The sequence below is a fragment of the Pyrus communis genome, chromosome 6 (assembly GCF_041283825.1).
Source record: "Pyrus communis isolate YQ-2024b chromosome 6, ASM4128382v1, whole genome shotgun sequence".
Classification (NCBI taxonomy): Eukaryota; Viridiplantae; Streptophyta; class Magnoliopsida; order Rosales; family Rosaceae; genus Pyrus; species Pyrus communis.
Window position 1 is genome coordinate 3494638 of NC_142570.1, and position 27666 is coordinate 3522303.

At 39.2% G+C, this 27666-nt stretch overlaps 4 protein-coding genes and 1 pseudogene across 4 annotated transcripts; all 5 read left to right on the top strand.

Annotated features, from left to right (window-relative positions):
• Positions 1 to 538: 538 nt before the first annotated feature.
• On the top strand, positions 539 to 4770 carry LOC137710430 (protein EARLY FLOWERING 5). The gene is made up of 9 exons (XM_068449446.2): positions 539 to 817; positions 1484 to 1577; positions 1905 to 1990; positions 2200 to 2249; positions 2361 to 2430; positions 2528 to 2609; positions 2703 to 3103; positions 3346 to 3879; positions 4258 to 4770. Exons 1-9 carry the CDS (start codon positions 737 to 739, stop codon positions 4471 to 4473), a joined length of 1614 nt encoding a protein of 537 aa, XP_068305547.2. The 5' UTR covers positions 539 to 736; the 3' UTR covers positions 4474 to 4770.
• A 976-nt stretch (positions 4771 to 5746) lies between these two features.
• LOC137710191 (HIPL1 protein-like) lies at positions 5747 to 8723 on the top strand (annotated as a pseudogene).
• Positions 8724 to 11962: 3239 nt separating this feature from the next.
• LOC137711185 (HIPL1 protein) lies at positions 11963 to 15441 on the top strand. The gene is made up of 7 exons (XM_068450394.2): positions 11963 to 12327; positions 12528 to 12685; positions 12875 to 13666; positions 13805 to 14021; positions 14099 to 14277; positions 14445 to 14686; positions 14821 to 15441. Exons 1-7 carry the CDS (start codon positions 12237 to 12239, stop codon positions 15221 to 15223), a joined length of 2082 nt encoding a protein of 693 aa, XP_068306495.2. The 5' UTR covers positions 11963 to 12236; the 3' UTR covers positions 15224 to 15441.
• Positions 15442 to 16240: 799 nt separating this feature from the next.
• LOC137711419 (HIPL1 protein-like) lies at positions 16241 to 19687 on the top strand. Its single transcript, XM_068450657.2, has 7 exons — positions 16241 to 16579; positions 16763 to 16920; positions 17120 to 17911; positions 18050 to 18266; positions 18344 to 18522; positions 18691 to 18932; positions 19067 to 19687. The coding sequence occupies exons 1-7, from the start codon at positions 16489 to 16491 to the stop codon at positions 19467 to 19469; spliced, it is 2082 nt and encodes a 693-aa protein (XP_068306758.2). The 5' UTR covers positions 16241 to 16488; the 3' UTR covers positions 19470 to 19687.
• Positions 19688 to 20722: 1035 nt separating this feature from the next.
• On the top strand, positions 20723 to 27158 carry LOC137710433 (DDT domain-containing protein DDR4). The gene is made up of 12 exons (XM_068449450.2): positions 20723 to 21371; positions 21475 to 21585; positions 22858 to 22944; positions 23048 to 23085; positions 23167 to 23248; positions 23678 to 23784; positions 23949 to 24105; positions 24425 to 24517; positions 24682 to 24805; positions 25382 to 25424; positions 25553 to 25750; positions 25854 to 27158. The coding sequence occupies exons 1-12, from the start codon at positions 20964 to 20966 to the stop codon at positions 26593 to 26595; spliced, it is 2190 nt and encodes a 729-aa protein (XP_068305551.2). The 5' UTR covers positions 20723 to 20963; the 3' UTR covers positions 26596 to 27158.
• The last annotated feature ends 508 nt before the right edge of the window (positions 27159 to 27666 follow it).

Consider the following 27666-nt stretch of genomic DNA (forward strand, 5'->3'; position numbering starts at 1 on the left):
TACACTTAAAAAAAAGATACGATTATTTGGTGTCAGTGTGAAAAGTTTTCTGTGTTAACAAAAAACATCGTCGTCAGTTCAAATGAATAAATAAAGAATCAAATTAAATCATGCACGATTGATTATGTCAATTTTCGTAACTAGCATCACTATTGTCCGTAAGCCTTTCACAGTAGGCATAAAAAAAGAGTTTGATTTCCATTTTATAGGAATCTAACGCTTACACTAGTCAAAACATTAGACGAGTTATACGATTAATACATAGAACTTACTACTATCAAATTCATACCATTGTAAGTGTTTGTAGGGTTCATAACCAATAATAATTACGTTATAGGAATCAAACTTACTTAAACCACTATGAAAGATTTTTTTCACCACATTCTTGGAATCCAACTTGAGACCAAATTTTTGTTTTTCAAAGAAACCAAAAAACTTTTGAGGACCAAAGTGGAACAAGCTCTTAAATTCAGAGACCAAATTTGTAATTAACTCTAATTTTATTCTACAAATAATAAATAAATAAAAAGGTACCCCCATAAGAAAATCAACAAAAAGCAAGGTGGGGTTTTGGGGCTGTCGTTGGGGTTTCATTCATCACTCTTCAGAGCAAGAAATCCCCAAAATATTCTTCTGTCATCATCCACGCTTCGCACTGTAATTTGAATTTGAAGCAGATTTCCTGAAATTCGAATTGGAATCAGCAGAAAGTGAAGAGCTTTGAAGCGAAATCAAGATGAAGACGACGAAGGGAGGGAAGGTGATGAACCCTACGGACGCTTACCGGAAGGAGCTCCGGAAGAAGGAATTGAAAAGGGTAACGATTACGTATCTCAATACTACGCCGTTTTGTGCTCTTCTTCTTCTATTAATTCCTTGATTCCGTTCTCAATTCGCAATTGGGTCGATCGATTTTCACAATTTGGGACTCCAGTGTGTCTAATTTCAATTGAAATTTGAAATTTGATACTTTTTAAATGTAATTTTACTCCGGATTGGATTTTGGCATCTGCAAATTTCCCATTGCTGAGCGTTACCGAAGCCGACCTCGGTTTATTATAAATGGAATTGATAGCATTAGGTTTGTGAAAACCAGAAAGGCTGATGCTTTTATATCAGGCATTTTGCACAACTGCACACACTTTGATCTTAGCCGAAAGGTATATATATATGTGTGTGTGTGTATGTGCACACACTGACGTTTTTGGAAAGCAGACGCATGACCATATGCTTAATCAGTATTACCTGACGTTTGTGAGTTTCTTCTGCTAAGAATTTGTGGTAGCATGTGTTTGTGCCTCCTTATCTTCGATGGTAGATGTTACCCGTGTTTAGTAACGTACATGTTTCCTTTCACCGTATGATGTATGTAATTCCAAAAAAGTACTCCCTTTAATACTGTTTCTTGTTTTCTTGACAAGCGTATTGCATCGATTAAATCTTTATTTATACATTTCCGACTTTGTTTTATCTATGACAACAGAATAAAAAAGAACGAAAGAAGGTGAGAGAGGTGGGGATCTTGAAGAAGGATCCCGAGACTCTGAAGGAGCAGATTGATAAGCTGGAAATGATGAGTAAGTCACAGTTTACTTATGACTTCTGGTTAGAGCCTTTTTATAGAAGGAATGGTTATAACTTATAGCTGTTATATATATAATAGTGGATCTATTTTCATGTTTAATTTTATTGAAAGTTGATTGTTTGAATGCTTGGAATGGTATCCATGTATAAAAGAATGATTTTTTTTCTTGAGAGGAAAATTTCAGTTTGTGCTTTATTATGCCTTACGTCTTGCTTCAATTTGTCTAGATTTTTTATTTTCACTAGTTTGATTTTGATCTGCAGCCATATCATGCTGCTTTTCCTGTTCACACACTGATGTATTTGACTGATTGGCGCAGAGGCTGATGGCGCTCTTGACAAAGCAAGAAAACACAAGAAAAGGCAACTAGAGGATACACTTAACCTTGTTATAAAGAAGCAGAAGGTAATTGTCACATTTAACATTATTGTTTTTTTCATTATACCTATTTGTCTTTCTAATTCAACTAGCCATGTTATTTTATGATGCTGCACTGTGATCTTCGATTGGCCACATCGTGGTTCAAGGTCCTCTATGTTCCCTTCATGTTAATCCAGTGTGCCTTTTTGTTAGAATAAGTTTCATACCTGCAATGATCAGACTCTTTTGTACAGGAATATGTAGAGAAACAAAAGGAAAAGGGTGAGGTCCCAGTTATGTTCAGGTGAACATTCTCTTTTCCCATTGTATTCTGGTGCTAGTGGTCAAATTCTTAAATACATTTTCTGTGATGGTTTGTTTTGATGTACGAACTTTAGTTACTTTTTCTGCTCAGTCATTTGGGGCCGCCTAAAAGACGAACAACCGCAGAAGAAGAGGAGAGAGCGAAGCATCCGATGCCTGAGGTAAGATATGCAGGTTTCTAAATGCTATTTTCAGGCCTTTCTTTTTCTTTCTCAATATATAAAACTCAAAATTTATTTCTTCTTTTTTCTTCTGCAGGACTCAGTTTACTATCATCCGACCCTGAATCCTACTGGTGCCCCACCACCTGGAAAGCCTCCAATGTTTAAATCATCAATAGGTCTGGATCAACCCCACTCCCACCTCAATTTTGTGTATTAATGTGACCACTTTACTTTCTCTCGCTTATTCTATTGTGGAATTTGAATTGCAGGGCCAAGAATTCCCCTATCTGCTGCTTCGTCAAGTGGTGCTGCATCATCCTCAAGAATGGAGTCAGAGGACGCTGTACCTGTGGCTGATTCTGGTAACAATGGCCCTGGTGATGGCTCTGTCATACCTGAGTCTTTGCCTCTACCCCCTCCACCTCCATTGCCACCTAACCCTGCAGCTACAAACCCAGATATCTCATTGCCGCCACCACCTTTGCCACCACCTCCACCTCCACCTCCAGGACCCTTGCCTACAGAGCCAATTTCTAATCGCCCATTACTTCCCCCTCCTCCACCTCATCAACAGTTAGCACAGCCACCTCCTCCTGGTATCAATGGAAATGAGAAGGAACAAAATCAATCTACATTGTCTGATCAGTCAACCTCTAAGGACTCCACGCAGGTAAGCTTTTCCTTAATGTGAACTGAGATATATCTTCTATATTAAAAGGAATAAGAATTAACAGAGGTGTAAAATAGTGGATGATATTAGTTATGGCAAATTATGGAAGTTGCTTGTATGTACTTGACTGGTAAGCCCTGAAAGGGTGTTGTGTAGCAAGGCGTATCTCAAATTTGTAGGCCTTGAAGTATTCTTTTTAAGTTTTTCCGTTTATGAAAATAATGCCTCCTCCTCTGTCGTAGGTGCCTACCATGCTTCCTCCTCCTCCTCCGCCTCCTGGTTTACCGCCTAAGGCAACAAATAATCAGTTGGGAGGTGCAACATCTGATGCTGAAACCAATAATACTATAGCGACTAAGGATTTCACTAACATGCTTCCACCACCACCTCCTCCTCCAAGACAACAACCTCCGGTTCCTGGACCGACCCTTATTCCAAATTTACATCCTGATGTATTACCTCCAGGTATCGCACGTTTTCCTCCACCCCCACCTCCACCAGATATGCGGCCGCCATTGTCCACTCCTGGACTGCCCAGTCGACCAGGTCCCCCGGGAATGATGGTCCCAATGATCCCCAGGCCCCCATATGGTCCTCCCCCTGGACCTCCTCCAATGATGAGACCACCACTTCCACCTGGCCCCCCTCCTACTTATCAAGAAGATGATTATGCTGCTCGAGTGGCTGCTCATCAGAAACCTTCATATGTTAAATCTGCAGCATCTACTGTTGTTAAGAGGCCTCTGGCTCAGCACACTCCAGAACTTACGGCCATGGTGAGTTGATTGTCTCACTATCAATAAGGTGTAACAGTCTTATGCTTTGCATGTTTTTACAACACGTATTGAACTTGATAAGCATTATAGTGTGTAATTTCTGCATTAATTTTTGAACCTTTTAAAGGAAGATAATTGGAATGGTGAGATGGTGGTGGTGGAGATTCATTGATGTTATAATCAGAGGTAGTAAGTTTAGACTTCTATCGAGTTTCAAGGACCTTAGTTTTGTCAATGTCAACGAAATCAGTAGCTTTATGGGACATTGGTATTGTGTTAGCACTTCTTTCATGTTTTGTAATAATATTGTTTTCTCTATTATTGCAAGATGCCAATTTCCTTCTATGACCCTAGTCTGTTTTTTGGTTCTGGATGTAGGTTCCTGCATCTGTTCGGGTAAGGAGGGAGATGGCTGCCCCAAAAGTAAAAGCAAAACCTTCACTCCCAACCGCAGCAGCACCAACCCAGTCAGCAACTCCATCTGTTAAACCAGAGTCAGCGAACTCATCGTCAGCACCAAAGGGCAAGAGCATCGATGACTCTTATATGGCCTTCCTGGAGGACATGAAGGCGCTCGGAGCACTTGAAGGTTGACATCCAGCTGTTTAGCGGACACCAAGATAGAAATAGCAACAAAGAGAGTACAGCGAAAAAAGGTAGCATGCGTGTAGCCAAAGGAAACAGAAGTCGAGCTGGAGACAGATGGTATTCCCTTTTATTGCCATTAACATAGTTTCCTACTGCATCGTTTCACGACGAAATTCAAAACAATACCAGACGTTGAGATGGGTGTAATGGGCCGATTTTTAGTAGGAAGAAGACTATAGATGTCTTAGAAATTCAGAATGTACTATATTTGAAACAATCTTTTGTTTAAAATAATTTCGCACTGCTCGTTTGTTCCTTTTTTCTTACGAAAGGGTAAGCATTGCTTAATCTTCTTCGTAGCCTAGAAAGGCTATATGAGAAGATTCTTACTATCAAATAGTTGTGGAGCAAATTTTCCCCCTTCTCCCCTCCTTTTTGAATCCAAATGCGTTCTACGACTGCACGAACAACCGACCTTTTGTCGTGCCGAAGCAGACACAAGTTCATCTTGTCAAGCAAGCTGGTATTGCCTTTGCCTGCTTGAGATCGGGGAAACTTGCATAAACTATGTCTTAGTTTCAGCAAAAGGGTAAAACCCTAGTGACCTTTTCTTGGTATGGCTGCTTTTATGCAATGTGAAACTTTAGGACTGCTTCTTCCAATGCTTTTCTTCAATCTTCAATTTGTTGTTTGAGAAAACCTAGAAACTAAAAGACTTTTTAGCCAAAATGGTTCATGAGATTTAAAATCAATAGAAGTGGTTTATGAGATTGTCCATCATCCATTATTTTGGTCATTCCGTTAAAAAAACTCCGTTAAGTTGAGCGTATAACACAAAATTTTGGTCCTTGAGATTTGCATAACACATAATTTTGGTTCCTGAGATTTGCATTACACATAACTTTGGTCCCTGACATTGTCCACCATCCATCATTTTGGTCATTCCATTTAAAAGCTCAGGGACCACTTAACGGAGTTTTTTAATGGAATGACCAAAATAATGGATGGTGGACAATCTCAGTGACCAAAGTTATGTGTTATGCAAATCTCAAAAACTATTTTGACTAAAAAGCCAAAATAAAATAAACCAAATAATTGAAACTTGCAACACACGCTTACCAAAGTTAATAAGCTATCAATGAACTGCAGCAGAAACTGTAGTTTTCGTTGTTTCTGACGATTTGAGTCGAAAAGTGATTCTTTCGGTTTGTTTTTTTTTCGAATCCCAGATGAATGTTTCAATCTGTTTCATGCTTCTGTTCTCCATATCATTTCTCGAATGCTTGTTCTCGTTTCCGCTGTGAGCGAATTCAAGTTGGTCCTTCTCTCTGCCTCGGTGTTTGTTTGTTCTTCATTTCACATTTTAACGCTTATGCTTTTGTATTTCATCATTTGAATGAAAACAGGACCACCTGAGCAGCAAGACACGCCTCTCCAAGTTTTGTTCATACAATGAAAGCGTCTGCTGCAACTCCACCGAAGATTCGGGGTTGCAGAAGCAATTCCAATCACTAAACATCTTAGATCCTCTTGTGCTTCTCTTCTGAAATCGACCATTTGCTCAGTAATCCTCGTCTTGAGCAATGAGTAGTTTCACTCTAAACACTAAAAAAAGCAATTTTCTTTTGCGAACTTTTGTTCTGACATGATTTTCAGGCATGTGATCAGTTTTCTGCTCAGCTATTGGAATTCGATTCTGCGCCTAGAAAAGTGCCTGTTTTGTGCAATACCATGGATTCGGCGAAATCTCATGAGTCCAAAGTTGGACATTCCATTGACTTCTGTAAAAAAGTATGGAATACATGTGGTAATACATCTCCTTTGAGTTACCAATTTGCTTCCAAGGTAGAGTTGGGACGCAGCACAATCCTTTTCCTTCCAAATTGACTGACCAATGGCACTCGAAAAAGGAATTTTGTGAAACGTTTGGTGGGTCAGAAGATGCTGTGTGTTTTAATGGAAAACCAGTATCATTCCGTCATGAAAAAGCCTCACCTCCATCCGGTCTCTGCCTTGAGAAAATCGCAAACGGGGCTTACCTCAACCTAATTCCACATCCTGATGGTTCCAACCGCGCTTTCGCGTCTAACCAACAAGGCAAGATATGGCTGATGTTGGATCAAACGGGATTTTGGAGATCAAAGAATCTGAACCCTTTCTTGACATTACTGATCAAGTGCTCTTTGACACTAAGTTTGGCCTAATGAGCATGGCATTTCACCCAAACTTTGTACGCGATGGACGCTTCTTTCTGTTGTTCAATTGAGTTGAAGCATCCAGGTTGTGCAGGCAGATGTTCATGCATTGCAGATGTGAATTGGGACCCTTCGAAGCTTTCTGCTGACAGTGGAGTGCAGCCATGCCCATATCATGGTGTTATTGCAGAGTTTACTGCCAAGGGTACATCATCAGAGCCTTCCTTGGCATAAATTCACACTTCTTCAAGCTTACTTTTCAGAAAACTATTTCATCCAAAATTTGAATTATTTCAATTCCTGAATTTCCCCGCGTTTACTAATACATATGGAATCACGAGTCAGAGTTGATCCCATACTCATTCCTTCTTTCCCTTCCCTGATTCGTGGCTTCCAACATTCCATGTAAGTAAACACGTTAGTAATGTAATTCACCGACGAGCTTCTTATTTGCTGCTTATGTCTTTTGCAAAAACTGCAAATCCATCAGAAGTGAGAAGGATGTTCACAATGGGGCTTCCATCCCAGGGAGGGCACGCTGGCCAGATTCTTTTCGGGCCTGCAGACGGTTTCTTACCCTCATGATGGGAGACCGTTCAAATCGAGATGACCCTTACAATTTTGCACAGAACAAGAGATCCTCGCTTGGAAAAATTCTGAGGCTTGACATAGATAACATACCAAGTAAGTCCTACAACTTACTTTTGGACCTGCAGTTGCTTGAATCGTAACATTATTTGTGCTGAAACAATTGTCATGTTTTGCCACAATTACATAGGCGCAACTGAAATAATTGGAAAAGGACTATTGGGAAACTATTCTATACCTACTGATAATCCATTTGCTGATGAGAAGGAAGTGGAACCTGAGATATGGGCCTTGGGATTTAGAAATCCTTGGCGAGGTAGTTTTGATTCAGAAAGGCCATCTTACTTCTTATGTGGAGACACTGGACACGTTTGCACGTTTTATCTGAAAAGAATTGAACCGAAAAGATACTAGATAGAAAATAAGATAACATCAAAATGTAGTTTACATACGTCATATTGTCTATTTAATGTCACCGAATTATGTTTTCTTAAGTATATATGTCTTGCTTCTTTGATTTCTCTAAAGTTCATGAAGAGGTTGACACATTCACAAAGGGAGGAAACTATGGGTGGAGAGTTTACGAGGGTTTCATTCCTTTTCAACCAATAAAGTCTTCGGGAGGAACTACTTCTGCTAGCTCCATAAAGGACCTGCTTCATCAGCCTCCATCAGCGGCAGCTACTTCTGTCGATGACTGATCCGTGCATGCATAAGAAGTTAGTGTGCTTTTAGTGCCCTATCCATGCATGGATGCGTTGAAAAATCTCATTTCTACTCAATTTTCTTTATTTTTTATCTCATTTATGATATGGGTAAGTTGTTCTACGGTGTTAGAATCATCGTTTAGAGCTTAGAGTCTAGGTTTTCTAGTCTCGAATTGATTAATAACTTTGATTTTAGCTTGTGAGCCCAAAATTTGATGCTTGGAACCCTAAACCGAAGCTTTAAACGACCATTCCAAACCCACCCTTCCTATACATAATCTTCCTTGTTAATAAACAAGATCAAAATCGTAGAAATCCTATTTTTCAACGCACTTTATCTTTTAGGAAAGATAAGACGTCATGCACAAAGAATCTCTCTATAGATATAACGAGCAAAAGCACAATGTCATGCATAGAGAATCCATACTAATATAATCATATGCTTTTTGTGAGTAACATTGCTGGTATCTGTACATGGATTTGTATGCAGATGCTGCATGAGCAGGAACCGAAACCCCAGAATACAGTGGGATCTTCTCAACGGCCAAGATATCGTTCAGATGTGCCCATGATTCTCCAGTTCAATGCAACAGCATTGGAGCAGCAGGAAATTCCAGTTATGCCTCTGCCTTGGGGTATATATTCTCATTTGCAGAAGACAACAAGAAGGATGTTTATGTCTTAACACGCTGTGGTGTTTGTAGAGTTGGAAGACCAATCCGCTGCAATTTTATATGTGGCAAGGAGGATGCAGTCAACTCTGTGACTCATGGTCATCGTTCTTGTTCCCCTTTTGTCTGCATAATTATTGTTCTTATTCGAGTTTATATTTTATTATTATTATTACTGATGCTAAAATAGTAATAACCATCAACTCCAATATAAGGAGAGTGAATCTTTGCGCAACGGATTTGTTGTTTTTTAATGACCAAAATATCATATATTCGAATCGTGGAAACAACTATTTTATAAAGGTTAAGATTGCGTATAATAGACATTTTCCCAAAGAGTGAGCCAAATGGTGCAACATAGTTGGGGTTCTTCCTAGTACTTATCCTTTGTGAGGTGCATGTGTATATAATGTTCAAACTCTTTGTTATAACTTATGACTAAACGTTGCATTACTTTTTAAAAAAGAAAAAAAAAACAATAATCTCATACTTCGATGTTAAGTTTTGTCATAGGTTATAATCTTTTATTAAACAAATGCCGTTTATCAGATTTGGATATGAGATCTCTTATAAATTAGAGAGTAAATATTTACTATATCAAATAATCATCAACTAACTTCACAAATTAATATGTGCTTATCTCTCTAAATATAGTGTTTTTCTCTCAACTGAATGTCTGATCCCTCAACGTGGGAGCCAATTGGACCAATAGTGGCAATCAGGGCTAACCAATGCCAATTTTTCTTGGCCGGTCGCTCGACGCATGTCAACCGGCTATATATCAGGATTTAACTCTCGATTTTTTTTCATAACACACTAAATATGCAACCATGTCAACAAAATGGATCAAAGTAACGAAAGTATCATGAAATCCGGTCAACATATGTACTGCCCGTGTCAAGCAATCGGCTCTAGTGTCAATTGGTGACACGGAACTTTTTAAAAGTGATGGGGAAACAATTTTTGTTTAAGTACATGTGGCGGTCTCCTGGGCCAACTTCTAGGACTTGCCCATAGGCCAGATAGCTCATCTCAACTCCACTAGAGGCAGAAGCATGCCAAGTCCAATACCACTTTTTCAGTTTTAAACTTTTTAACATTCTAAGTTTCAAAAACTGCATGTTGTCGAGTCAGAGATCCTTTTTGAATTTTTATGCTTAGATCGCAAGATCGCAAGAACTCACATATTCGGATCATTGAAAAGAGAAAACAAGAGATCAAGAGTCTTAATTTGTGTAAGATGAATCAGTAAAATAAACTAATAAGAACTGTATGATTTAAAATAACTTGCTCAAATTTTCGAATCCGTCAACTCTAAACTCTGAGATCCGAAAAGAAACTTCATTTCTTTTGTTGTGCTATTAAGTTGTAATTTGTCAATGTTCTGCTCTCCACGTTCAACAATTACAGCTGCTTTTTTCACTTATTTAATGTGAACATGCTTTGTCCTTGAGCCATTTTGTTTATTTAGTTAACTCAATTTTTATAATACCAGAAAGCACTGACAAACATTGATTTTTAGGGACTAGGATTCTCTCTCATCTTCTTTTCATCCCCTCCTTCCATCTCCTCTTTTCACATTCTCTTATTTTGTCTTTCTCTTACTATAAAAAAAATTAATATAAGATGTTGACGTGGCTTAACAGTGACAGTTCAAATAGGAGGGGAGGGAAGGGGAGGAAAAAAAGAGGGGAGACAATCCTACTCTGATTTTTAGACATGTGACGATTCTCATGACGGAAAGGGATCCTCTCCGGATACCTTCCACTTAATTCTCCTCATCAAACAATCCGAATCTTTGAAATTTAATCAAACGGCTAAAAACACGGGTTCACTTTAAAAGTTATAATAACCTTAGTCATTTGATCAAATTTCAAGGATCCGAATTGTTTGTTGAGGAGGATTAATTGGAAGGGATTCGGATCCTGTTCCTCTCATGATGACCTCCTTTTTTTTTATTTTTTATTTTTTATTTTATTTTATAGAAGAGCTTCACATCTAGAAGAGGAGAAAAACTCGAGTGGGTTAAGGCTACCCAATGAGGCTCGTACTGAGTAATACAATGCGATTTATTTCATTATAAGAGGGGCCCGACCACGTAACTAATTAAGCTGTCTTATCTAAGTTTTATTCCTAATTATGATGTTAAACTTTCAGGCTTAATATCATTTATTGATATCATCGATATTGTTTTAACCTAACCACTCATTGTTAGGTGTTGAGTTTTATCAACAAAAGAGAGATACATTTATGTCCTTGTTTCATACACTCAATTATAATCTTTTTACATCACGTGAATGAAGTCGGATCGGATAATACTCAGATGTATTCATTCTTTCATAATAAATGCTCGACTATCTAATTGGTTAGGCTCGCCTGCCAAAATTCTCTCCTAAAAGAGACTTCTATGCATCGATTTCTTACCCTCGGTTCTTATCTCTCCATGTGACCACATAGATAAGAACATTAATTGTTAACTATATGATAGCACCATCCATTAATCTCACATCATATTTTGGTTTTTTCCTTCCACAATCGGTGTCATGAATGCCATTGGATCCAGCATAGCATTGGGGTTTTTTTATTGCTAAAATCCAAGTGGATCCCAAATCGTATTGAATATTGTGAGTCCGGATCTTCGCGAAATCATCTTTGTGAAGATCCTGGAAATCATCGTACATCATGTGATCAGAAATTATTTTAAATATTTTTATTTAAAAATAAATATAGACAGTACTTGATAAAGACTTACTGCACGATCTACGATGAACGAACACGATTCACGGATTCCTAAGATACTCGTCAAAGGGATCCGAAGAGGATATGTTGGGAATATTGTGATGCTTTTCCGGCTTGTCTTTTGGTGTTGGGTGGTTTTTCCAAACTTTGAACGCACCCACCCTACGCGCAAGGGCATTTGGGTGGTCAATTTTGGCACAAGACACTGAAAACCACCCAAGATCTATCCAAAGTTAGTTTTTTTAATCTATGCAAACAACATAAACAAGTGGGCTTCCAATTTATATATCTTCCCAACAACCCTAATGAATTTAGATAAACAATTCAACCCAAAAGTCCAACCCCCAATGTCTAAAAACTTGCAAGTTGCTCATAAAGCTTCAGCCTTTGAATCAAGAGTTGAAAAATGAAAATCTGTCAAAGGGGTTGTGAAAAGAGAGGGACAGATATTGAAAACAAATCCATTTCTGCAGCTGAGAGAGAGAGAGAGAGAGAGAGAGAGAGAGAGAGAGAGAGAGAGAGAGAGAGAGAGAGAGAGAGAGATTGAAAATGATATCCCTTCTGGAAGCTGAATATTAAAATTTTGGTCTTTAGAGAGAGAGAGTGGAGAGAGGAGAGAGGAGAGAGAGAGGAACATGTGAATGTGCTATAATGGAGAAGCATACCAGCAGAAGAGAGTGGTTGGATTGGCAGAAGTTGATAGTTCTGTGAACTTTAATTTGTATTTCTCTCAAGTCAATGAAAGCAACAGTGTTGCTATTTGGACCTGTTAATTAGATTAAAGGGGGAGGGACAGGAAAACAATCTCTTCCTCTCTCTCTCTCTCTCTCTCTCTCTCTCTCTCTCTCTCTCTCTCTTCTGGTGTGGAGATGGGTAGAGTTCTTGCTATTGTACTTCTGCTATGCAGCTTGCTGCTGCTGTTCAATCCTTCAACTTCACATCCTTTATGCATTGATTCAAGTGAGTTTTTTTTTTTTTTCTTTTTTCTCTATTTCCTTTTTATCAATTTTGTATTACAAAGTTTGCTGCTTTACGTTCGAATCCTCTTCCCGACAGTTTAGATTAGTTTAAAGTAAAATATCGCTCGTATTATTATGATTTGTGTTTGAGTATCTTAAATTCCTTATGAAATTGAATCCAAATGGTTTAATTGATTGTAGGGGCACCTTCTACTCTGAGTGTCCCACTCAAGTTTTGTCCTTACAACGAAACTGCCTGCTGCAACTCCACTGAAGATTCACAAATTCAGAAGCAATTCCAAACCATGAACATCTCCAATTCTGGCTGTGCTTCCCTTTTGAAATCAGTACTTTGTGCGGTAAGTCCTTCTCTTTCCCTTTTTGTAAACTATATAATGTTTCCGCAAGCGGTTTGTAGCTCAAGTGATTAGCAGCGTTTGCCTAGTACTTGTATCTAAAATTACGATGTTTTCAATTTTAAAATTTTGTACATTAGTGAGAGCATGATGCATATCAACTCCTGATTTCCTTTCGGCTATGGATTTCAGAGGTGTGATCCGTTTTCGGGTGAGCTATTTACCGTCGACTCTGTGATCCGCCCTGTTCCGGTTCTCTGCAACTCAACTGTTTCATCAAATTCATCCCAGTCTAAAGAAGCAGTAACCAATTTTTGCTCCACCGTATGGGACGCATGCCAAAATGTGTCGATTTTGAACTCCCCCTTTAACCCTTCATTACAAGGTGGACCGCCTGCCAAGACCAATGCCACTGAGCTAACCAAACTCTGGCAATCAAAATCCGCTTTCTGCAGCGCATTTGGCGGAGCCTCTAGTGACGAATCAGTATGTTTCAATGGCGAGCCGATCACACTGAATGATTCCGGCATTCCCATCCCCCCATATGGTTTGTGCCTTGAGAAAATTGGAAATGGATCTTACCTCAACATGGTTGCTCATCCGGATGGCTCCAACCGCGCATTTTTCTCGACCCAGGAAGGCAAAATTTGGCTGGCAACAATTCCTGAAGATGGATCAGGAGGAGTTATGGGGCTTGATGAGTCGAGTCCCTTTGTTGATCTAACCGATGAGGTTCATTTTGATACTAAATTTGGAATGATGGGGATGGCGTTCCATCCCAATTTCGCGCAAAATGGTCGGTTTTTTGCTTCGTTCAACTGTGACAAGGTTAAGTGGCCTGGATGCACTGGACGATGTTCATGTAATTCAGATGTTGATTGTGATCCTTCGAAGCTAGGTTCCGATAATGGTGCTCAGCCGTGCCAGTACCAAAGTGTTATAGCAGAATATTCTGCCAATGGTACTGCATCGCAGCCTTCCTTGGTACACCACTACATACTCTTTTATATCAATTTTCGGTTAATTTAACTTGCTCATTGCTTTGAGTTTTCATACTTCCTGTTGTGCCTTTTTTTCATGAAACCTGACCGCAATGCTCCTCCCAATGAATCCTACTGCCAGGCAACGAGCGCTAAACCAATGGAAGTAAGGAGGATATTTACCATGGGCCTTCCCTTCACAAATAGTCATGCAGGACAGATACTCTTTGGACCGGAAGATGGGTACTTATACTTCATGATGGGAGATGGTGGCGGTGTAGGCGATCCATACAATTTCTCTCAAAACAAGAAATCTTTGCTCGGAAAGATTATGAGGCTCGACGTTGATAATGTACCAAGTGAGTACCAGCGTTTCTGTTACCAAAACCCATCTGCTTCCTATTGCACATTTGATAACCTTGCAATGTATTTCCAGGTGCAGCAGAAATGGATAAACTTGGTCTGTGGGGAAACTACTCCATCCCCAAAGACAATCCATTCACCGAAGATCCAGCCTTGAGGCCGGAAATTTGGGCTCTAGGACTAAGAAATCCGTGGCGCTGCAGTTTTGATTCAGAAAATCCTTCCTACTTTATGTGCGCAGATGTCGGGCAGGTATAGAATAAATCTTTCATCTCTAATTTCTTACAAGCAATTTCTGTCTGCCAGAAGATCCCAAGTCTTCGAAATTTTCTGTTTCCGACATGAACTAAAGAGAACTACAAAAAAATTTCTTCCCCTTAAAAATTACATCCTCTGACACTGATTTGTTCACCTAACAGGATCTATATGAAGAGGTGGATGTGATCACCAAGGGTGGAAACTATGGCTGGCGTTTTTACGAAGGCCCATACACTTACACTCCTCCAAAGTCACTTGCCGGAAACACATCCACAAAACCTACAGACGTAATTTTCCCCGTCATGGGGTACAACCATTCTGAAGTGAACAAGATAGAAGGTTCGGCATCTATAACCGGGGGCTATATCTATCGGTCTGAGACTGATCCGTGCACGTATGGAAGGTAACTGATCATCGTCATTCTTTCACCTCGTCTCGGAAACTGGCCTAGCTAAGAGAACTGAAGCATTTTCTTGACTGCACATTTTTGCACTAGTACTATCGAAGTATTGATCTTGACGAGGCTTTTATTTTCAGGTATGTGTATGGAGATTTGTACGCTGGTGCAATATGGGCAGGCTCCGAAGATCCAGAAAACAGCGGAAACTATAGCTCGAGCAAAATCCCTTTCAGCTGCGCAAGTGACTCTCCGATAGCTTGCAGCTCTGTCCCGGACAGTAGTCTTCCGGCTCTAGGCTACATTTTCTCATTCGGGGAGGACAACCGCAAGGACATGTTCGTTCTAGCCAGCAGCGGCGTTTACAGAGTTGCTCGGCCTAGTCGGTGTCGTTACACATGCTCAAAGGAGAATGCGACTGCTGGTGCAACCCCAGGTCCTACTGGTTTGCCTAAATCCCATGCTTGGTGGTTAAGTCACCCATCGAAGAATGCAGTGCTCATGTTTTCTTCTCTAGTGTTGCTTCTTCTCAGTTTTGTCTAGCATTTTGTAGGCTTTTGTATCAATGTGTTTGCAACTTTTCTTTGTAATTATATGTTTTGAGTGATAGAAGGGGAGATTTTATTTCTTGTGAATTTTGTGTGTACAAGAAACATTTGCGACGTGGGGTAGAGTTTTATGTGTTATACAATGGGTTGACGACGAGATTCATAAGTATTATTTCTAGCATAAAATAAAATAAACAAATATATGTATTAAAATTTTGGTTAAATAGTAACACTGTGGCGGTGTTCCAAATGCACCAAAAAATTGCTCATATTTATAGTGTTTCTTGCAGAAAGGAAATAAAAACAAACAAAAGGAAAATTGGCTTTGGAATTTAAGGGAATGGTTTGTGTTAATATGTGATGAAAGTGATTGAAGTATATTAATTATGCTTAAACATAAACGGTACTTGACAAACACTAATCGCACAATGTACGATAAATAGACACGATTCACGGATCCCAAAAATTCTCACCAAAAGGATCCGAGGGGATCGGAATATTGTGATGATTTTCCAGCTTGTCTTTTGGTGTTTGGGTGGTTTTTCAAACTTTGAACACACCCACCCTACCCGCAAGGGCATTTGGGTATTCAAATTTGGCACCACTGAAAACCACCCAAGATTGATCCAAAGTTAGTTGTTTTTAATCTATGCAAACAACAAAACAAGTGGGCGTCTAATTTATCTATCTTCCCAACAACCCTAATGAGTTTAGATAAAAAATTTAACCCAAAAGTCCAACCCCCAATATCTAAAAACTTGCAAGTTGTTCATAAAGCTTCAGCCTTTGAATCAATGAGTTGAAAAATGAAAAATTTGTCCAAGGGGTTGTGAAAAGAGGGGGACAGATATTGAAAACAAATCCATTTCTGCAGCTGAGCTCAAGAGAGAGAGAGAGAGATTTAAAATGAGATCCCTTCTGGAAGCTGAATATTAAAGTTTTGGTCTTCAGAGAGAGAGAGAGAGAGAGAGTGGAGACAGGAGAGAGAGAGAGAGAGAGAGAGAGAGAGAGAGAGAGAGAGAGGAACATGTGAATGTGCTATAATGGAGAAGCATACCGGTAGAAGAGAGTGGTTGGATTGGCAGAAATTGATAATTCTGTGAACTTCAAATTTGCATTTCTCTCAAGTCAATGAAAGCAACAGTGTTGCTATTTGGACTTGTTAATTAGATTAAAGGGGGAGGAACAGGAAAGCAATCTCTTCCTCTCTCTCTCTCTCTCTCTCTCTCTCTCTCTCTCTCTCTCTCTTCTGGTGTGGAGATGGGTAGAGTTCTTGCTATTGGACTTCTGCTATGCAGCTTGCTGCTGCTGTTCAATCCTTCAACTTCACATCCTTTATGCATTGATTCAAGTGAGTTTTTCCCTCTATTTCCTTTTTATCAATTTGGTATTACAAAGTTTGCTGCTTTACGTTGGAATCCTCTTCCCGGTAGTTTAGATTAGTTTGAAGTAGAATATCACTCGTATTATGCTTTGTGTTTGAGTATCTTAAATTCCTTATGAAATTGAATCCAAATGGTTTAATTGATTGCAGGGGCACCTTCTACTCTGAGTGTTCCACTCAAGTTTTGTCCTTACAACGAAACTGCCTGCTGCAACTCCACTGAAGATTCACAAATTCAGAAGCAATTCCAAACCATGAACATCTCCAATTCTGGCTGTGCTTCCCTTTTGAAATCAGTACTTTGTGCAGTAAGTCCTTCTCTTTCCCTTTTTGTAAACTATATAATGTTTCCGCAAGCGGTTTGAAGCTCAAGTGATTAGCAGCGTTTACCCCAGTACTTGTATATAAACTTATAAAGTTACAATTTTTTCAATTTTAAAATTTTGTACGTCTAAAGAGAGCATGATGCATATCATCTCCTGATTTCCTTTCGGCTATGGATTTCAGAGGTGTGATCCGTTTTCGGGTGAGCTATTTACCATCGACTCTGTGATCCGCCCTGTTCCGGTCCTCTGCAACTCAACTGTTTCATCAAATTCATCCCAGTCTAAAGAAGCAGTAACCGATTTTTGCTCCACCGTATGGGACGCATGCGAAAATGTGTCGATTTTGAACTCCCCCTTTAACCCTTCATTACAAGGTGGACCGCCTGCCAAGACCAATGCCACTGAGCTAACCAAACTCTGGCAATCAAAATCCGCTTTCTGCAGCGCATTTGGCGGAGCCTCTAGTGACGAATCAGTATGTTTCAATGGCGAGCCGGTCACACTGAATGATTCCGGCATTCCCATCCCCCCACATGGTTTGTGCCTTGAGAAAATTGGAAATGGATCTTACCTCAACATGGTTGCTCATCCGGATGGCTCCAACCGTGCATTTTTCTCGACCCAGGAAGGCAAAATTTGGCTGGCAACAATTCCTGAAGATGGATCAGGAGGAGTAATGGGGCTTGATGAGTCAAGTCCTTTTGTTGATCTAACCGATGAGGTTCATTTCGATACTGAGTTTGGAATGATGGGGATGGCGTTCCATCCCAATTTCGCGCAAAATGGTCGGTTTTTTGCTTCGTTCAACTGTGACAAGGTTAAGTGGCCCGGATGCACTGGACGATGTTCATGTAATTCAGATGTTGATTGTGATCCTTCGAAGCTAGGTTCCGATAATGGTGCTCAGCCGTGCCAGTACCAAAGTGTTGTAGCAGAATATACTGCTAATGGTACTGCATCCCAGCCTTCCTTGGTACACCACTACATACTCTCTTTTGTCAAATTTCGGTTACTTTAACTCGTTCATTGCTTTAAGTTTTCATACCTCCTTTTGTGCCTTTTTTTCATGAAAACTGACTGCAATGCTCCTCCCAATGAATCCTACTGCCAGGCAACGAGCGCTAAACCAATGGAAGTAAGGAGGATATTTACCATGGGCCTTCCTTTCACAGGTCATCATGCAGGACAGATACTCTTTGGACCGGAAGATGGGTACTTGTATTTCATGATGGGAGATGGTGGTGGTGTAGGCGATCCATACAATTTCTCTCAAAACAAGAAATCTTTGCTCGGAAAGATTATGAGGCTCGACGTTGATAATATACCAAGTGAGTACCAGCATTTCTGCTACCAAAACCAATCTGCTTCCTTTTGCACATTTGATAACCTTGCAATGTATTTCCAGGTGCAGCAGAAATGGATAAACTTGGTCTGTGGGGAAACTACTCCATCCCCAAAGACAATCCATTCACCGAAGATCCAGCCTTGAGGCCGGAAATTTGGGCTCTAGGACTAAGAAATCCGTGGCGCTGCAGTTTTGATTCAGAAAATCCTTCCTACTTTATGTGCGCAGATGTCGGGCAGGTATAGAATAAATCTTTCATCTCTAATTTCTTACAAGCAATTTCTGTCTGCCAGAAGATCCCAAGTCTTTGAAATTTTCTGTTTCCGACATGAACTAAAGAGAACTACAAAAAAAATTTCTTCCCCTTAAAAATTACATCCTCTGACACTGATTTGTTCACCTAACAGGATCTACATGAAGAGGTGGATGTGATCACCAAGGGTGGAAACTATGGCTGGCGTTTTTACGAAGGCCCATACACTTACACTCCTCCAAAGTCACTTGCCGGAAACACATCCACAAAACCTACAGACGTAATTTTCCCCGTCATGGGGTACAACCATTCTGAAGTGAACAAGATAGAAGGTTCGGCATCTATAACCGGGGGCTATATCTATCGGTCTGAGACTGATCCGTGCACGTATGGAAGGTAACTGATCATCGTCATTCTTTCACCTCGTCTCGGAAACTGGCCTAGCTAAGAGAACTGAAGCATTTTCTTGACTGCACATTTTTGCACTGATACTATCGAAGTATTGATCTTGACGAGGCTTTTATTTTCAGGTATGTGTATGGAGATTTGTACGCTGGTGCAATATGGGCAGGCTCCGAAGATCCAGAAAACAGCGGAAACTATAGCTCGAGCAAAATCCCTTTCAGCTGCGCAAGTGACTCTCCGATAGCTTGCAGCTCTGTCCCGGACAGTAGTCTTCCGGCTCTAGGCTACATTTTCTCATTCGGGGAGGACAACCGCAAGGACATGTTCGTTCTAGCCAGCAGCGGCGTTTACAGAGTTGCTCGGCCTAGTCGGTGTCGTTACACATGCTCAAAGGAGAATGCGACTGCTGGTGCAACCCCAGGTCCTACTGGTTTGCCTAAATCCCATGCTTGGTGGTTAAGTCACCCATCGAAGAATGCAGTGCTCATGTTTTCTTCTCTAGTGTTGCTTCTCCTCAGTTTTGTCTAGCATTTTGTAGGCTTTTGTATCAATGTGTTTGCAACTTTTCTTTGTAATTATATGTTTTGAGTGTTAAAAGGGGAGATTTTATTTCTTGTGAATTTTGTGTGTACAGGAAACATTTGCGACGTGGGGTAGAGTTTTATGTGTTATACAATGGGTTGACGACGAGATTCATAAGTATTATTTCTAGCATAAAATAAAATAAACAAATATATGTATTAAAATTTTGGTTAAATAGTAACACTACGTAGCGGTGTTCCAAATGAATAAAAAAATTGCTTATATTTATAGTGTTTCTTGCAGAAAGGAAATAAAAACAAACAAAAGAAAATTGGCTTTGGAATTCAAGGGAATGGTTTGTGTTAATATGTGATGAAAGTGATTGAAGTATATTAATTATGATTAATAATGAAGTTAAGGAAACAATTGTGCACAAAAATTAGAGGAAAAGAAGCTTAGCTTTTTTTTAAAATAATGACCAAATCATTTATATTTTTGGACTTTAAAAAATTGAACCGTAATATTTTTTAATTTGACTAAATCAGAAAGTTAGTATATAGAATACGCGTTAGTGAACACTTAATTATTATCCTAATAATAATTTAGTGTGTAATTTTAATCTTCATAATAATTAATTTATAATATATATTCACTTCAATTGTTCATCTCTGGCTTGGCGTTCCTTTTGGCGTTCCTTTATCTATTTCTTATACTAAAAAAAAGTAGAAAAGGACAATTGAAAATAAAAGAAAATAAAAAACACAAACAAATAAAATAATGTAAAAACAGGAAAGGGTGAAGGTCCGCAGTTCAATAACTAATGGGTTATCACATCACTTTATTCTTTTACCTTAAATAGGGGTTTTTATTTTTTATTTTTATGCCAATTACACAAATTCTACTAAAAAAAACTTTACGCAATATTCAAAATATATTTTCGATGAAGTGGTCTTTTTATTCTAAACTAACTCAAATACTATAAAACAAAATAAAAATTGAACGAGTGTGTAAAGAGACGGATATCTTTCATGCCATTAACTCTAAATTCCCATTTAACTTAATTTTCTAAATTGAGTTTAATTTGTGTAACGTTATTCATTTTATATAATCCCCTTCTCCTTTTCTTTTTCGGATTAAGCACAAATATTTAAATTAATTAATTAATCAATTAATCAAAACGATCAATACTTTATATTATAATAAATTCAAAATTAATATTCACAAATTTTTAATTTAAGGATAAAAAATTTAATGAAGCTACTTCCAATTAACTCAAAAATAATAAGCCCAGAGTGATATGTGAATGGTGGTTTGGAGCTTTTGGTCCCTGCTCCTCCATGCCCTTCTTCTTCTCTCTCCTCTCTCCTCTCTCCTCTGTGTTTCTCACTCTAAAATTCCAAAAACGAAATTAACCCACAAACCCTAACCCCCAATGTTGCCGATCCTCTGCATGTAATCTCATCCTAAACCCTCTCTCTCTGCTCGATCTCCCCAAAAACCATGTCTCTGGAATCTTCACTTCCTCCGATCCCAGCCGTCGGATCCTCGCCGGAGCCCCAGCAGCAAGAACAACCTCCTCAGAACGACAACAAGGCATCGGCCCCGGCCCCGGCCCCCACGCCTCCCTTGTCCAGGAGCAACCGCCCCTCCCGCGCCTGCACCATACGCGCCGCCGCTCGGATACAGCAGCAGTTCCAGCAGCAGCAGAACCACCCAGCCGAGAAACGGCGAGCCGTCAGCAAAAAGGAACAGCAGCAGCAGCAGAGAGACGACGAGCGATCGTCTCCGCAATGCAGCAGCGCCAGCAAGATTGTGACGCCGCTGGTGGAACCTCCCCCGCCCTCGCTATTGCCTCGCTGGACCCTCCGCTCTATGTGGGAATTGGCTTCCGTACTTAATTTTTTGCACGTAAGCTCTCGAAAGCTTCGATTTTTTCCTTTTTAGGGTTTTGTGGTTGGTTTCATGGTGTTTTAGGGCTTATGTGCTTTCCATTCTGTTCTGTATTTCTCAGGTTTATCGGCCGCTGCTGAACATTTCGGCTGAGTTCTCGGCGGAGGAGTTGGAGACGGCTTTGATCACACCCAACGATACTTTGAGTGACATTCACATTCCATTGTTGAAGGTTGGTCGAAAACACTTGCAACTTTGTGCATTGTTAGTTTTCATTAGTTCATATTTGGTATAAAGCTTGTAACATTTTATGTTTTATTGCTTAAAAGTTCGGAAGCATTCCTCCGTGTAAATCCGTTAGCAGTCTATTAGAGTTGTTATAGCTTGATTCATAGTGGAAAACTTCGCCTGTGCATAGGATTTAGGTTCCTTTTAAAAGGCAGATAGGGTTTTCTAAATGGCAGATAGGAATGAAAACAGCTTCTTTCTTGGAGGTGATATGTTTTTCTTTCTAACTGTTATCGGATGTTCCTGGAGGGATGGTTTTCTAAATGTTAACGACCACAATCTGTGGTCTGAAGAACCCTGGCCCAAAATGGCCTCAATACTTGAGCTCTTGTGTTTGGAAACACTTTTAAGGTTCAAGAAATAGATGTAAAAGAAGAGTTTGGAGGTTTCTATTAGGCACTTGCAGCTCATTTATGGTGCGATTGGGTTGGTTTGCAGCAGTGCAAGAGACCTGTGTCATATCATATAATTTGGAATAATATATGTTTTTGTCTTTTCGGTGGCTTTTGAGACATGACCTTTGAGTGGAATCTCGTCTAAATTTCTGCAGAAGACATGTCCTATGCAAGGACTAGTATTGTAGCCAAGCCTCTTCCAAAGACCAGTGTGGTTTGACAAGTCAATTAAATCTTTCAAAGCCATTACCCCAATAGAATGGAGTTGATTATGTGACTCCTTTTACTTCTCCTATCTTACACCGTCTTTGCTATTAATTCTTTGTTAATCATGCCTTCTTTAATTCTCTCATCTGTTTTGCTCTGTATACTTGAATTTAATTGCTAACTCACACCAGTGCATAGCCCCTGCTATTTCTGTCATGGTAGAGGACCAGAATCATGGTTACAAGTTTATTGATTATATATTTCTTATTGTCCACCTACTGTTCCCGATTTAATTGAACATTTTAGAACATGTCAATACTCCTGGAAAAGGAAGGATCCCTTGTGATATTTCTAAAGATTTAATTTTTTCCTTTTGTCATTTTCATGTATAAAATCCTTGTAAGTCTGGAACTTTAAGTTTTTCCATTTTACTGTATAAATGTGGATGTTTTAAGTCATATTCTAGTGAATGGATTATAAAATGTCCCCTTGTAATTTTAATCTTATATTACCCATGGAATGCTCATGCTTTTGGGAATTTAGTGTTATGTTGATAGTTTGTCAATGCAACTGCTACTGGATTGCCCCTGAATTTTAATTGGTTTATTCAACAGGCAATTCCTCCTATTACGCGAATGGCACTCACACGTGATACTTGGGTCACTGTTTTATGCAGAAAGCTGAGAGACTGGTGGCATTGGGTAATTGTACTCGTATAATTAGTTTTTGGCAATATTTTGGCTAGAGCCAACTTGTTTTGTAGTTCTGCGGAATCATATTAACTAATTTGGATGTCTATTGCAGGTTGCAGAGGGGGATCTACCCATTATTGCTTCACATGGGTGAGCAATCATGTGTATTTGTTTACTCTAGCGTATGAATTTTTTTCATTTATAACATGTCACATCATGCTAATTTGATAGGGCGGAGATTGAGGCATATAAAACACTTGATCCTGGGGTCCGTGTGGTCATCTTGAAAGCACTTTGTGATATTCGTGTTGAGGTATTGTTATCGTTAATTGATTTAAACAGCATTGCTTTTCTGTAAAACTTAATGTAGAATCCATTGAATATTATTAGTAACCTTTTTGGTCCATTGCCTAAGCAATATGATAGTATGTACGTCCAAACTCTAAATATTAACCATTCTTTAAAATTGAAATGGAAAATCTATTGGAGTCCCAATTCTCTCTCTCTCTAAACTCTAAATATTAATCATTTTAAAAATTGAAATGGAAATCTAATGGAGACCCAATGCTCTCTCTCTCTCCCCCCCTCCCTTTTTTCTTTTCAGAATTGGGTCTTAGAATGTATGACATGGAGATCATGTTTTTGAACTAGAAAATTAATTTGGTATTACCTACTTCCCGGATCATGTGTCTATGCTTTTGTTAGTTTACCAGAAGGATTAAATCTGAGTGATGTATTGTAGCAAGAAGATATTCGGAACTATATTGACAACTCACTGAAGCATGGAGTTCAACTTTCAGCATTTCGCAAAGAACGTATTGGAGGTGATTCACAAGGAATCTCTTACTGGTAATATAATGAAGTTTCTTATCATATCCGTTTTAGCTTACCTTTGTTTGGTTCATATGACATGTCCATCAAATATGCTTTCCATTGTGGAGGGTTTATGAGTAAAATGTAAATTGAACTGTTGTGTCGAGTGTTTATATACTGGGTGTTTGTGGATGCTGCAGGTATGAAGATGATCCAATAATTGGTTATCGGTTATATCGGGAGATAAGGAAGGTTGATGTGAAGAAAGTGAAAGGAAAAGGTTCCAATGTCCTTCCCAGTGCATCATATCAGTGGGAAACAGTCGCAACTAATTTCGATGAATTCCTAGATGTTTCTGTAAGATACTAAATTTCTTTGCCCATCTTTTTGTGTTACTGTGCTCTGTATTAGTATTGCCTTGCAAAACTTTTAGGGTTGGCGTCTGAGTCAGTTTTCATATTCAAATATTTTTTGGATCCGGAGCCTCTGAAACCAATACTGTTGAGGAAACGGATGCATATGCACAGACATTGAAACAATTAATGATTAAGAAATAGCTAGATTTATTGGATCCTATCTCCTGTGTATGGGAGATAGCTTATTCAAGAAAAGTGCATTATTATTACTCTGGATGAATTTTTTGCTGCTTCAAATTTAAAAGCATTTGCTGTTGCAGGAGAAACTTTTCTTGAGTAAGAATAGAACGGAGGCTTCGCTAGGAAAGAAGTTGAAAGGAGACATGCTTGCAGAGATTGAGAAGGTTCACAAGGTATGCAATAGTGATAGTTGACCAACCTTTTAACCTTGTTGGGTTTATACGTCTTGTATGTGGTTGAAGAATAATTTTTATATATCTGCTGAGAGAATTACCATTTTTTTTTTTGGGGTTTGTTTCTGTAGCAAGAATTTTATCTCATGTACTTTTATTTGCAGAGGAAAGAGAGGTTGCTGAAGAAGCAACACAGACAAGCTCTCCTCCTTGATAATTTTTTGACAGTGGATGGGCTTGGTCCAGGGCGCTCTCTTCGTGACAGAAAACCTGTAACCTACACGTTTGGTAAGGAGACAAACTTCTACACTTTGTTTTCGTTCTCCGGATAACAGTTGCTCTGGTTAAAAGCCCTAGTGATTCTTGTACTAGCCACAATAGAGGATTTAACCATTGAGATCTTGGGGGTCGTTCTGTTGCATATTGAATAACTTGATGCAGGTTATTGTTTAAAATAATAATATTAATACAATAACTAGATGCAGGTTATTGTTTCAAATTATAACAATAGAAGTGTGGCTGTTGGTGAGGCTTCGTCTTGTGGTGATTATGTTTTTTGGATTAAGATCAACTGATCAGATTAATGCGTTATCAAATGTGGTCTAGTAATACGAAATCCTAATGGATTGCTTGAGCAATATCCCTTGGTTACTCTTGAGAAATGTCCCTTGAATTTTATATATGAGATTTTTTTTTTTTTTTTTTGAGGAAATATCTGAGTTTTACATAAATGCTCTGGAGTTAATTGTAACTTTGGGAAGTAGAGGATGGCCATGTCAGGGCAGGATGTTAATACTTACTGTTATTATTCCCATCTGTCGATGGATATATGGAATCTGATTGTTGTGTCAAATAATTTTGCAGATGATTATGACCGGTCCATCAATGAGGCAATCAAAGTAACCAAGTATGGCTTTCATACTTCTCTCTCTCTCTCTCTCTCTCATACACACACACACACACACACACACACACATGTTTTTTCATACCAATATATAGTCCTTTTGACTTATTTTTATTGTTCTTCTGTGTCAGAAAGAAACAGCCATCTCCGGACCCTTTACAGAAACGAGAGGTTGTTGGGAGGCCTGAAGCTTCTAGTAATGGTAAATGGAGTGCTGCTACAAATTCCTATGAACATGTGGGATTTAGTGCTGCATCGCCTAAATCACCTGATTATGATGACGACGATTATGACGAAGAAGATAACAAATCTGAACAATTGGATCGAAGGTGAGCAATTTTCTTCCTTTTCTTCTTCTTTAAATGTTTGTCTTCAGTATTCTTTAAATCCTTGAACTGCTTTTGTAGACTGATTTTTATTTGTTACATGTAGCAATCGGCGAAGACAGAGGCCCCAACGGTATTCTGCGAAAGAATTTGTTGATGCAGTTTCAGATAATGACGCAGACTTTGACAGTGATGATGATATAGTTGGTGAGGCTATATATGATGAGGAATACTTAAAGAAACGTAAAGAGAGAAGAAAGTTTTCTAGTAGTTCTGAAGGAGATGAGGAGTATCATTTTGAGGAAGAAAATGCTGAAGAAGAGGAAGAAGAGGAAATGGAAGATTCCGCTAGTGCCAGCGAGGATAGTGAAGAACCCCGAAAATTGAAGAAGTTGCCAGGCCGTACTAGGAGGGAAGCTAAATTGAGATCGGTTGATGAGCTCCAGTCAGGTCTGAGACGCAGTAAGAGGGCCACCAGAAATCGTATTGATTATCGACAATATGAGTTCTCAGAGTCAGAACCAGAGCCTATGAAACCTGAGAAATCAAATGCATCGGATGAACATTATGATGCCAGTGAGAACGGGGATTATTCAATGGAAAGTCAAGAATCAGATGGTAATATTGAGGACCAAGAAATGAAAGTTGATCAGGCTGTTGAAAATTATCCTGAGACAACAGTTGAGAAAGAGCAAAACCAGCCACCTGAAAAACCAAATAGCCCAGGGAAAGAGGAAATCGAAGGTGTACAAAAAAGACGTTTCCTCGACCTCAACGAGCTAGCCCCTGGTTCAGGTTTTGATGACGGTCCAAACACATTAATGAAAGATGATGCGGATGATTTGTGATGTGAGGGCTTCCTCCTCTGCTGGATAGCAAAGGTGTGTTTCGCAAGGAAGCCCGAGTGTACGATTGTAAAATTCATAAATTTTGTGCGCTATGCCCATGGAGAAAGTTGCGGCCAGAGTTCTCCTAGGCGTATTTAAGCAGCAACAACCTTGGTTCGAGATTTGCAACAGGGTAGCGACGTGATGCAGAGAGGTATGTAGATTAGGTAGTCATTTTTTTAGTATGTGAACGTCCAAGGAAACCTATGGAGCTAGGACCGGTGAATGGAAGTTGTTTGGGAGTTGCTTAGTTCATCCGATCAATGTACAATAACCCTCAGGTAATACTGTAACTGAAAGATTTGGCCTTAGATGTTAAAAGTCGAAAGCCCATGTAGTTTTAGTATTATTATTCTCTCTCGTGCTCATGTATCCCTTGATATAATGATTCGCCGTATGAGTTCGAGAGCATATTAGGGTTGGCTGTGTTGTAATGGAACCATCCTCCCTCCCTTAGAAGGTAACTGCTCTTATCTTGTATTCAGATTGGCTTATTTCTTATTTGTCATTTCATTTACCGGAAATTTTAGATTTCTTAGCTTTTTCTCGGCACAGTTTCAATTCGTCGAAAGCATGGTGACATTTTCGGAGTCCTTTTAGGGAGCCCGGGAGTGCATTTTGCACGCCGGGGCTCCCGCACTTGAGTTTATGAATGGAGCTATATTTGATAGTATATATGGAACATAGATTTTGTTCTATGGTGTGGTTTAGTTTAGGGATACAAATAGTGAGTTTAGAGAAATTATCGCCGTGATAAGGTTTGATTAATGTTTAGACGTAACAAATGAAGATGGTTTCTTTCTTTTCTGATAAGGTGAAATTCTAAAAATTATGATAATTTTTTACCGTTTGATGAAATTTGGAAGGTTCAAATCTCTTGATCTGGTGCTCTTAGTGGAAGAGATTCGGAGATAATCGTTTTTCAAAATCCATAAGCCAAAAGCAAAAGCCAGCTCATTCTTTGAATCCTCAGTTCCTAATTTCCAATGATGGTAAAGAAAATATCCATCATGTCACACATTAAATAATGAG

Bases quoted from the DNA above. Each gene is read 5' to 3' on its own strand.
- LOC137710430 (XM_068449446.2), top strand. From the start codon at position 737: ATGAAGACGACGAAGGGAGGGAAGGTGATGAACCCTACGGACGCTTAC. The intron at 2,431-2,527 runs GTAAGATATGCA...TTTCTTCTGCAG, and splicing joins CGAAGCATCCGATGCCTGAG to GACTCAGTTTACTATCATCC. The intron at 2,610-2,702 runs GTCTGGATCAAC...TTTGAATTGCAG, and splicing joins AATGTTTAAATCATCAATAG to GGCCAAGAATTCCCCTATCT.
- LOC137711419 (XM_068450657.2), top strand. From the start codon at position 16,489: ATGGGTAGAGTTCTTGCTATTGGACTTCTGCTATGCAGCTTGCTGCTG. The intron at 17,912-18,049 runs GTACACCACTAC...TCCTACTGCCAG, and splicing joins CTGCATCCCAGCCTTCCTTG to GCAACGAGCGCTAAACCAAT. The intron at 18,933-19,066 runs GTAACTGATCAT...TTTTATTTTCAG, and splicing joins GATCCGTGCACGTATGGAAG to GTATGTGTATGGAGATTTGT.
- LOC137710433 (XM_068449450.2), top strand. From the start codon at position 20,964: ATGTCTCTGGAATCTTCACTTCCTCCGATCCCAGCCGTCGGATCCTCG. The intron at 21,372-21,474 runs GTAAGCTCTCGA...TGTATTTCTCAG, and splicing joins CCGTACTTAATTTTTTGCAC to GTTTATCGGCCGCTGCTGAA. The intron at 23,785-23,948 runs GTAATATAATGA...TGGATGCTGCAG, and splicing joins TCACAAGGAATCTCTTACTG to GTATGAAGATGATCCAATAA.
- LOC137711185 (XM_068450394.2), top strand. From the start codon at position 12,237: ATGGGTAGAGTTCTTGCTATTGTACTTCTGCTATGCAGCTTGCTGCTG. The intron at 13,667-13,804 runs GTACACCACTAC...TCCTACTGCCAG, and splicing joins CTGCATCGCAGCCTTCCTTG to GCAACGAGCGCTAAACCAAT. The intron at 14,687-14,820 runs GTAACTGATCAT...TTTTATTTTCAG, and splicing joins GATCCGTGCACGTATGGAAG to GTATGTGTATGGAGATTTGT.